Consider the following 11808-nt stretch of genomic DNA (forward strand, 5'->3'; position numbering starts at 1 on the left):
TGCAATGCAGTCTTTTTACCATGTGGTATTGTTATTACTTCAATAACGGATCTAAATACTTATTCCACCCCATCTGTAATCATAGTAAAATGTAGAGACTTCATCAGAATGAGCTAAAACTGAGAAATTACTCATAATTCTGCAGCAATTGGCTATAAAGTAATGATGTAGAAGAAAATATTATTATTATCAATAAAAATATGATAGAATATTAAAATATTTACTGTTGATGACATTTGTTTTTTCACTTTTGTTGTATAAATTAACTGATGTAGTGAGGTATAATGTACACAGAATAATAATCCTATAGGTTTAATAACGTGGATTTGTTTATTATAATCTGCTAAACTTGACGGGCAAATGTTGGTTTGTGAAGGTCCTCAGCTGAGGATTTGATGTGAATATGATATCAGCAGTGTTGAGCAGTTCACGTAAAGAGAAAATCTTACTGAACTATGTAAAGCAGCAGACCTGCACATATCAAAGCCATTAAGAACCGTTCAGAACAACACTTTGAAATGAGATGAGAGGTGAGAGAAATTCAATTAATCTCCATGGAAACACTGGAGGTCGAAAGTCCCGTCTCAGATCGCATTTTATCCTCTCGCAAACTTGACGGCCAGAATTTAGTTATATATATTGTTGTTTATGTATCTGTTGTTGTTTTTGCCTACCTGCTGCTCCACAAGCCAATTCAGTAGATGGCGGTAATTCCTAATAAAATCCAACGACGAAGAAGTACTACCGGAAGTGGAAAGAAGCACTTCCTAGGACAGAAATATGGCGGCTCAAACCGGGCTGGCAGCGGCACCGGCTTTTATGAGCCGAAGTGATGTTCCTGCTTTCCCTCAGGTGGCTCTGTCAGCGGAGGCCGCCCCGTTCACTCCTCTGGGGACGGACGGGTGGCAGCTCGGCTCATCGTCCGACGCCGAGAGACAGTTTTCCCGGTGCGCCGCAAAGCTACGAGCCCTGAGGGCAGACTCTGGCCAACTCCGAGAGGAGCTCAACCTGCTGTTTGACCAGCTCCTCTCCGAAAACTACAACACAAGCTTCGACCCCAACATCAACATCCGACCGGAGGTAACACATACTTTACTCTTGTAGTAACTTTTGAAGTAGTTTACGTACTGTATTGAAGGCTCTGAAATGTTGAGTGTCACCGCAGCACCCACGTCATACACCTTAGCAACAACCTAGTACCCACCCAAAACACCATAGCAACCACCCAGTTATCCCAGCAACCACATGCCCCTAGCAACCCAACAGATCATCACAGCAACCACTGGGAATTTAGCAAAAACAAAGAGTGTAAAAGAGTTTTGCTTTGTCCGCAAGCAGCAAGCTTCTACTCAGTCAGCATATGAGATGGTCAAGATTAAGAGTTTATTATTTGTTATTATAACCTTTATTTAAAAAGGGAGGCTATTGAGAGCAAGTTCTCTTTTACAAGGATGCCCTGATTATAGTACACATAAAAGCACACGAAACTTAGTAGTATACATAAACAACAAATCATATATAACAATAGAAACAATGTAAGTGCATAAAAATATAATTAAAGCACACAGGAATTACAGTATCAACAGATTATACAACAAACAGGTCAAAGACATCAACATAAAGGACAATGTCAATTCAAAAACACATGCATTCACACCGCTCTATGTCAGTTAAAAGAGATTTAAATTGATCAAAAGGTTTTACAAGCTTCTGCAGATTGTTCCACTTGTGTGGAGCATAGTATATAAAAGTTAGTTTCCCAATCTCAGTACTAACATGATGATTCTCAAGGACCAGATAGTCTTCGGACCTAGTGCAGTGTGACATTGATCTATAGTTAAAAAGACACGTGAGATACCCAGGAAGTTTGCCAGTAAGTGCTTTGTAAATAAATAGAATGCAGTGCCTTTCTCTTTTCACTGCCAACAACTGCCACCCAACTTTCTCATATAGTATACAATGATGCGTTCTAAAACCATCCAAGTTATGAACCAAAGGGCGGAATAATAGACTGCATCAAGAGGTTTAACAATAGAGGCAGGAGAGTGCATATAAATTACATCACCATAGTCCAAAACAGATGAAAAGGTTGATTGAACAATTTGCTTTGTGCAATTCTGGGTAATACCTGCCTTATTTCTATAAAAGAATGCCAGTTTTGCTTTTAAAGACTTAGTCCATTAGTATGTTTTTTGAAGCACAGTGTTGCTGTGAACGACACTCTTCTTCTTCATTTTCATTTTAGGATGTGTGCAGCCTGCTGAAACATGCCAGCTGTCTTGTGCCACTGAGTCAAGAACACTTGGTTATCAAACTCTGCCAGCTAGTACATCATCTACTCAATCAGCTAAAGGTAACAGAAAATCTTACACATCTACCCGTGTGCTGACTATCACCTGACATGTGAGTCTTTTCTCATTTTTTATCTTACTTCCTGTTTTTCTAAGGTTATAATGGACGAGCAGACATTGGATGTGTTGTTGAACTACACCGCCCGTGCGTTGAAAGTGTGCAGTACGTGGACACACTCCGGTGTCCTCCTGGCTCTCTCCACAATCGTGTACGGGAATGGACCTCAGTGCCACCAGGTAGATATTTGCTCAAGCTGTGTCAAAGTGTGTCGAAGCATATGATGTCTTTTATAACTGAGTATTTACGTTGAGATTTTTGTTCTTCATAGCACCTCATCGACTTACTGGGTGAAGATGGAGTCCTACTGCTGTATAGTTCTCCATCTCAGCCAGATATGGAGTTACGCCGCGTTGCCCTCACCTGTATGGCCAACATCTGTCTCAGGTAGGCTTTAGCACCCTTAATCTAGTTGCTTTATTTTACGTTTTTTCCCCAAGTTGTGAGCATCAGCTTGCAGACTATAGTAAAACATGAATGGAGTGTCTCTGATCTGGTTCCGGATTTTATTATTTTCATTACTAATTAATCTGTTGATTATTTTCTTGATTAATCAATTAGTCGTTTGGTCTATAAAATGGTGAATAATGTTGATTACAATTTCCCAAAGCCCAAGATGCAACCTCAAATGTCTTGTTTTGTCCCGACCAACAGTCCACAATCCAAAATATTCAGTTTACTCTCATAGAGGACTAAAGAAAACAGAAAATGTTCGCCTTTAAGAAGCTGGAATCAGAGAATTTTGGCATTTTTTCTTAGAAACATACTCAAAACAATTAATCGATTATCAAAATAGTTTTGTTTCCACCTGGTTCTGCTTCAGGAGTCTAAAATTCATTCAATAACTTTTTCTGGGAATTTGGGAATTTGGGTACGTTTATTAAGCCAAATGTCTGCTTTGTTCTTTAATTCTTGGTTGTAATTGTTTCTGTTTCGGCTGGGTTTTTTTTCTCCAGGATCCCTGGTCAGCCACCTTTGGATGATCAATACAGAAGTGTATGTTTCAGAGCCTTCCTGAAAACACTTCACTCACCCAAACCCTCCAACACTGATCAGCTCTTCTATTGCATGGTATGGATAAATGGTGGATTGTGATGAAAGTTTTTACAGGGAAAAACACATGTAATCATGTTGTTTCAACCTGTTTTTGCTCGTGTTTCATCTGTGCAGGTGATCCAGGCAGCACTGAAGGGACTGCAGTGTTGTCTCTCAGGTGGGAAGTGGAAGTTTGGAGGAGGGGAAGAGCTCGGGTCTGTACTGGCGGCGCTTAAGGTGCAAAATCATAACTGCTGTAATCATTTCGTCAACATTTTTCCTGCACAAACACTACATATGTTTATATTGTAGTAATAAATCAGGGATCTGTTGTTTTCTGCAGAGGCTCATGTTCCAGGGAACTCCAGGTGTGAGTGTTGAGTGGCCGGCTGTGCTTTACCCGGCACCTCTCCCTCAGTACGAGGGTCTCAAATCCGCTCAAACACCAAAACCCACTGAACCACCAACGGACTCTGCTGTGCCAGGAAAAGTCTCAGGGGTGAGACTTCCTTCATTTTCATTGGCCTCGGTTATATTAAATTGACGATGAAACACTCATTTTTATTTTAAATGTTTTGCTCTTAAGAATAAAAAGAGGAAATCCAGAGGAAAGGGGAAGAAGACGGTTAGTGAGGAGAGCAGAGGGGATGATGGAGAGGAGGATGATGGAGAGGTGGTGCCCGCATCCCAGAAGGTAGGGGGAAGAGAGAGAGGCAGAGGCGACGGAGAGTCCTTATCTAAAGCTTCTACTCCGTCTCTCTACCCCGCCTGGAAGCAAAACACCTCTGACTCAGAGTTTTCTGACCCAGAAGGCACCGCACAGAGCAAATTAAGGTACTAAAAGATAAAACCATCCATGTCACCACCTTTTTTTTTTTTTTTCTAACAGCATGCAACACATACCTGATAAAACACCTCTTCTGTTTTGTTATGTAGTTATGACACTGTATAAACCTTTTTGTATCTACTGAACGTTTAAGCTTCTTCTTATGTGTGCACAGCATTACTTCAGCCTTAAAATGTCTTGAAAAAGCACTCACTAGTTACATTTTAGGGACAAAATTAATTTTGCTGGTTAACAGCAAAATCAGACACAGTTTGTTAAGTGAGAAATCATTTTCTGGGTATCCTATCCCCTCACTGTTACTCTCTTTCAGACTGAACCACGGGCGTGTGCGTCAGGGAGCGCTGCACTGTCTGCTAGCGGTGGTGAAAGGTGTAGAAAAGCGGACTCTGTACGGGTACTGGTCCTCCTTCATCCCTGACTCTCCTATTGGAGGAACGCCGCCTCTCACTCTCCTCACAATTATACTGAAGGACCCCTCCCCAAAGGTATAACATACCCTCACTCACTGTCATAAATGATACAACCAAAATATTCCCTCAATATTTGGACATGCTCTTTAATTTCTGACATTTGTAGCTGCTACCATGGCAGAAATTAATAGAGACAGACTTAATTTTATATTATTTATATTGATTTTTTCATTTTTATTTTAACTGTATGTTGTCATTGTCACAATTCTCGTGGACATATGACCATAACATCTGTCTTGTGTCTCTCCCTCCAGGTACGAGCGTGTGCGCTCCAAGTGTTGTCAGCCATGCTGGACGGTTCCCGTCAGTTCCTGGCTGTGGCTGAGGACACGGCATCTCCCCGTACATCTTACACCCCTTTCTCCTTCTCCCTGGCGACTGCCATCAGAGAGCTGCACCGCGCTCTCAGTCTGGCTCTGCTGGCTGAGACGTCCCCTCAGACACTCACACAGGTCATAAAGGTACAACGACATGCGGTTGATAAACACACTTTACCTTCCTTTGCCTACTGGATGTGAACAGTCTCTCCAACTGTTAGATTTCTCTCTTGGGTTGCTGCTGCTGTGTTCTGTCTCTCCTCCTCCCCATTGTCTGAATATCAAAAAACGTTTTACCGGAATAATTATTTATCTCCATCTCTGCTGTGTGTTAGTGTCTGGCCTACCTGGTGGCCAACGCTCCCTATCACCGTCTCAGACCTGGTCTGCTCAGCCCACTATGGAAGCAGATGCGTCCCTACATGCGCCACAGAGGTCTGTATTTTGTCAGTGCACACAAAGATATAAGAGAACAGGTCAACATGCTTCTTTTAACACAACTGCTCTCCGTTATCAGACGTGAATGTGCGTGTGTCGGTCCTGACGCTTTACGGGGCTCTGGTGACAACTCAGGCTCCTCTCCCTGAAGTGCAGCTCCTCCTCCGACAGCCGGAGAGCAGCGGCAGCGGCGGCTCGTTCACACCGCAGGACTCAGCTCTCAGCTGGAGACAAAGAGATGGATCTACACCCTCCCAACATTCTTCGCAAACACACTCCCCCCATATTCTTCGCACACCGGGGGAAGAGGACAACTCCTCACCATGGTTGATGCAGCTGTGTGTGTCGCTGGTGACTCAGCCCAGAGAGGACCCATCAGACAGCGAGGGAGCGGGAACAGGAGGAGCTGCTTTAGAGCCTTCCCCAGTACGACTAGAAGCTCTACAGGTGAGAGACAGTGGGTGAGACAGCAAACAACAAAAGAAAGACATCCCTGAAGGTGTTTTTATTTTTTAAGTGTGTCCGATATCTGTGTGTTTCAGGTTATGTCCCACCTGGTGCGGGGTTATATCTGTCTGGTGCAAACGTATCTGTGTGAGATCGGGCAGGTGAGCGCTCGCTGCCTCGGGGAGATGGACCCCTCCATACAACTTCACGGAGCAAAGGTAACACCCTCTAGTTTGTCTGACTCCATCTGTGAGTCACTTCTCATCTACTTAAAGTTTGTGTCCTCCTTGCTTTTTATTTTTTCTGCATTCATGTTAGCTGATTCTGTGATTGCACAAAATGACAGTAATTAACAAATATAAACCGCCAATTAAAAGTTCTATATCTGTGCACTGATATCTGTGTTGTTGTCTTTTATTTAGTTGCTAGAGGAGTTGGGGACAGGAATAATCCAGCAGTACAGAGCAGAGAACAACGTGCCTGAGAGTTCGAGGGTCCCCGTGAGCCAAGTAAGCACAAACTGTCTCTACACTGTCCATGCAGTTCTACATCAGGGCGTTTTTGATTTGTTAAGAGACTGGGAGATTAGACTTTAAATGAAAAGACTTGGAGATTGGGAGAGCGTAATAACACTGTTTATAAAATAGGCCTCATCAGAATTAGACAACTACAACTCACACTCTATGAATTTATACAGACAATGTCTCACAGAATGATTCCCAAATTAGCTACTAGTTTAGCATTGTGTCCAAATGGGATGCAAACCTGTGATTTGACACGAATTTCACAGACTCAATAAAGGAAAATGTGTGTTTGAGCACTTCAGTGGCTTGATAGAGTTGAATTTAAGGGGCCATATTATGAAAAAGTCACTTATTCAGTGCTTGTGCGTATGTATTTGGGTCTCTGATGTGCCTGCTAACACACAAACTGTGAAACAAGACCACCCAGTCAGTTTGGCGTGGGCTGGCTTGCTTTGTACTCTTGCAATTCAACAAGCCATTCAGATTTGATGCCCCTTGTTACATCACATAGGGCAAAGCTAAGAGTGAAACATTTGCGTGTACCGCAGGGCTGCATGGGGGGTTTATAATCTGTGATGTGAGAGAATTATCTAATGTTACTCATCCTTAAATGTAACCTTATTAGGCAAGTGGAGCAGGAGAAAGGGCAGAAAAAGAGGAGAGTAGAGAGAAAACAAAGACTAAGCACAGGCTGTCAGGCTGGGACCTTAAATGGGTAGACAAGACAAGGTTCCACCTAAGGCTTTACCACTGATCATGGTGAATATTCACCATTACACCTTATCATGCCTATGACAGAGACTTAGAGATCTCCTTAAAAAAAACAAAAAAACAAGAAAGCTTAAGTCTTGTCAGCCAGGCTGCAAACTTTGCCATTGAGGCTAACATACAGTGCCCTCTGTAAGTAGTGGGTCAAAGAGGCATGTATGAATAAATAGATGTCAATAAATATGTTCTAAAGTTTGTTTTGCAGTCAAGTTTAATTTTGTTTCATATTTTTAAATTACCTTTTATAAAGCCTTTACCTCTGCTGCTGAAAACAATCCTAGTGGAAACACTGGTCATCCAGCATTAATTAAATTTCAAACAGTTTCATTTGGTGCCATGAGTTTATTTCACAAAACAATGAATTGGTCATCAACATTATGCAGCCCTGAAACTTCTAATTAAGCATAGTAACACTAAAACATTCTGTAGACAGACAAGGCACCCATGTAAAATGAATTTCTGAAGTTTTTACTGTGGACAGCAAGTTTTAATGCAGCTTTACACAATTTACGTATAATTATCCATGATTGGAAAAACAGACAAGAAGAAGAAGATGATGATTTAAAGGAATAAAGATGAGGGAGGCAAACCCACCATGTTCATTATTCCAATTAATGTATAATTAATTTTGTCCATCTTGTAATGTAAACATAATTTCTTAGTCTTTTAATATAAAAGTTGATCTTGTTAGTAAATCAGTCTATAAACATTTACAAGTGACTGTTTTTTTTTTTTTGGTGCTGCAGATATTTTCCAAAAAACAAGACGAGTCCAAAAAATGTGGTATTGGTTTGGTTTAACATCTTCACAGGAGAGAGTTGTACTTTTAACTGTTACTGACAAAGTAAGAACCTATTTTTCCAAAACAGTCAAGAAATTATCATGCACTGATGTGTTTTAATTTCATACATTAATGTGCACAATGCAGGTGGTGCAGTTTTGGTCAGAAGTCTTGAGCGGGCCGCTGAACGCAGCGCTGCAGAACGAACAACATCCCACGCTGCAGACGAGCGCCTGCGACACGCTTTCCTCCATCCTGCCGCAGGCCTTCGCTCAGCTGCCTGTGAGTTTCCCTACGAACGAACTCTTCTGCACAGCCGATATTGAGCTTCATTGGAGCTGTATGCGTGACCTTTTTAATGTTGCTTTTAGGAAAAAACTCAGCTGATGTGCATCACCATGCTGCTGGGACTGACCTACAGTGAAAACTACCTGGTGAAGACAGCAGCCGTCAGGGCTTTGGGAGTCTACATACTGTTCCCTTGTCTGAGAGAGGTAGAGGCTTCAACCAACGGCTATGAGCATACTGAGCACCAACTCTTTACAACATGGATCATTTCTACAAGTTTTCTTTTTTCTCTCTCTCTCGTTTCAGGATGTGATGTTCGTGGCAGATACAGCAAACACTATTCTTGCTGCCCTTGACGATCGATCTCCAAATGTCCGTGCCAAGGCTGCCTGGTCTCTGGGCAATCTCACAGACACACTTATTGTCAATATGTAAGAAAGATATCACCGCCCATATCCATGTGACCTGATTATCAATCACCGTGATCGTGCAATAATAAATAAACCAAAATAACCCAAAATATAAAACAAAAAAATACTACTTTGCAATTCATTCAAACTTGAAAATTAATCCACTCATGGCTCCTACATGCTGAGTCAATGCTTTAGAAAACTCTGCATGCATCTTTATATCAGCGCAGTAAAGCAATCTGATCATAAATAAACTAAAGCATCGATCACTTATTTATCTTACAAAAGAACGGCTAACATCCATCATGTCATTAATGAAGAATACGCTAAAAAAAGAGTTTATTATGTTATATAATGTTATTAAAGATTTTACTCGTGTAATCTGTTAATCAGGGAGAGTGTAGGTGTGGATTTCCAGGAAGAGTTATCAGACATGCTGCTGCTCAAGATGTTGCAAGCAGCCACCCGCGCATCAGCTGACAAGGACAAGGTGAGAGCTTTTACACACAAGAGCAAATATTCAGATTTGTTAGATTTGCCACATTTTGTTCTGCGATGAAGTTATTTCAAAATGCATCTGAGAGAGTAACAGGATTATGTTCTGTCAGAGGAAACAAACTAAAGAAATCTATGAGAACGTGTAGCATGCATGAATGAAAAGTATCTTCTCTTCTTAAGTAATAATAATGTTAATTAATGTCAACTAGCTTAATCTGATAACTTTCAACCCCCCCGCCAGGTGAAGTGTAACGCAGTACGAGCACTCGGGAACCTGCTTCATTTCCTGCGTCAGAGTCAGATGACACGGTCTGCGTTCCAACGCCCGCTGGAGGACGCCGTCCGTGCTCTGGTAAAAACGGTCCAATCAGTGGCCACCATGAAGGTCAGATGGAACGCTTGTTACGCCTTGGGAAACGCTTTCAGAAACCCCGCACTGCCGCTCGGTGAGTAATTACTGTCATGGCAAGTTTTGCAAACGCACAACCGGCAGCCAGCTTATACTTTTCTAACACCAAAGTGACCACACCTTCAACCAGGATTTAAAGGAATAGTGTGATATTTTGGTGAGTTTACTTCCTCACTAGTTCACTTATGTTTCTTTCTTCATCTCAGATTCAGCTCCGTGGTCTGCTGACGCCTTCTCTGCCCTCTGCAATGTTGTCACTTCCTGTAAGAACTTCAAAGTGCGGATCAAGTCCGCCGCTGCCCTGGCAGTTCCCGGCCACCGCGGCTGCTACGGCGACACGGAGCGGTTCATCTGCGTGTGGCGTTCCCTGGCCAAGGCGCTCGAGAACAGCGAAGACACCAATGACTTCTTAGAGTACCGCTACAGTGCCAGCCTGCGACACACACTCTCACAAGCACTCCTACACTTGCTCAAGCTCAGCCAGTCGCAGGACATGCCCGCCCTCGCCGCGTCGCTGGCTGGGGAGGAAGGGAAGGGTATCAAGGAACGTTTGATTAAATATCTCAGAGCTGAGGAGGGAGGAGAGGGGGCGGAGGGGGAGAGAGACACAGGGGGGGACAGCTTCAACCCTCAGCAGAGAATCAATAGTCTGCAGCAGACTCTGATCAGACTGAAAGGGTTGAAGGCTGAAGGGGAAGGACAGACACAGCAGGAGAGCGGTAAGGAGGTCGTGGTTAGTTTCATGGATGATGTGCTGAAGACCTGTGAAGAGCCTTAAAGAGTCACATCTCCAGGTGCAGCGTTGGGTTTCAGAAAACCCTCTGAGATCACGACAGCTCGTCTCTCAGGTCGGGACGGATCAGAGCAGGCAGACAGTCGGAGGAGAAACTGACAAAGTGGTTACTGAAGACAAAGATTATGTAACCAGCTTTGTTAGTTTATGTTAAGACATCACAAGGAGCCACGAGACTTTCTTGAAAAACTGAAGATCATGAAAGAATATTTCTTTTTTCTTTCTTAAAGTTCAGTGACTTTTTAACATCCTTTTATTTATCTCATTGCACTTGCACTCTGTTATGGATTAACTGATTTACAAAGACATGTAGTGAGATTGCAGGTTAAGAACAGATTAACAGACAAATATTAAGTTCAGATTAGGGTGGGTGACTTTCAGCGGAAGCACATTGTGATGACATGAACATACTGTCTTATTTGACAAAATGTTTTTCAATTTAATTAATCTGAGCAGAATTATTATATCCATATATTGATGTTCTTGTTTTACATTTAACATCAATTTGACTATTTTATCTTTCCTTTTACATACATTTGTCATATATACAATACATATTAGTATTAGAAAATCATTCTTAATACATTGTATTGATATCAGCCTTATTGCCCAGCCCTAATTCAGATTATGACCTACACTACATAGTCTATTGTGAACACAGCAGCAATCCACAAGACTGGACTGACAGACTGCACGTCTGTGCAGCACATCAGATGTACTAAAAGTAAATATTGATTTTTTTTTTTTTTTTTTTTCCACATTCTAGTTTCAGCATTACTCAACATGATTGTATCGATCTGTCTTACATAAGGTTGTTTCCCTTAAGTTGACCTTAGATTTCAAACACTGATGTGTATCTGTTGCAGAATGGTATGGAAGGTCTAAACAGCCAATTCCTCTCCTTACAAACCCAAAAATCACAAAATATATGATATAAATATAACATTAAATTCTTGTGTGTGTGTTTCATGTTCATGTCAGGATTTCTGTGTTTTAAAGCAAAGTGTGTTGATGATTATGTGACATGGCAGTCATATAGGACCTCAGCTTTTGTGTAAACAGACTACAAATACAAATTCAGGGTCATAGAGCTGGACCAGTGCTGGGTGAAGGTTACAGTCAAGTTTGTGTTCAGTTTCAAAATATGAATGGTATTATGGGGAATTTGGATCATGATGAAGTCAGCAGAAGAAAGCAGTAATATGATGGAAAACTACACCCTGCATTCAATCTTAAAAATTAAAAAAGTAAAATGGGTCCATTGAGATTATTAACATATGAATCTGTAAGTATCTACCCAGGGCCATAAAGTCCAAGGTTCACAGTCGAAATTTCATTTATTATTTTAGCTTATATTGTGCTCATGTGGTGCAA

At 41.7% G+C, this 11808-nt stretch overlaps 1 protein-coding gene across 1 annotated transcript; it reads left to right on the forward strand.

Moving 5' to 3' along the window:
• The first annotated feature begins 671 nt into the window (after positions 1 to 671).
• On the forward strand, positions 672 to 11756 carry heatr6 (HEAT repeat containing 6). Its single transcript, XM_042430630.1, has 20 exons — positions 672 to 1080; positions 2246 to 2353; positions 2448 to 2588; positions 2681 to 2796; positions 3366 to 3480; positions 3580 to 3681; positions 3788 to 3943; positions 4031 to 4278; positions 4602 to 4776; positions 5016 to 5222; positions 5414 to 5513; positions 5596 to 5963; positions 6059 to 6181; positions 6386 to 6472; positions 8184 to 8318; positions 8408 to 8530; positions 8631 to 8755; positions 9128 to 9224; positions 9474 to 9678; positions 9848 to 11756. Exons 1-20 carry the CDS (start codon positions 781 to 783, stop codon positions 10417 to 10419), a joined length of 3603 nt encoding a protein of 1200 aa, XP_042286564.1. The 5' UTR covers positions 672 to 780; the 3' UTR covers positions 10420 to 11756.
• Positions 11757 to 11808: the final 52 nt, after the last annotated feature.

Source organism: Thunnus maccoyii, chromosome 13 (assembly GCF_910596095.1).
Source record: "Thunnus maccoyii chromosome 13, fThuMac1.1, whole genome shotgun sequence".
Classification (NCBI taxonomy): Eukaryota; Metazoa; Chordata; class Actinopteri; order Scombriformes; family Scombridae; genus Thunnus; species Thunnus maccoyii.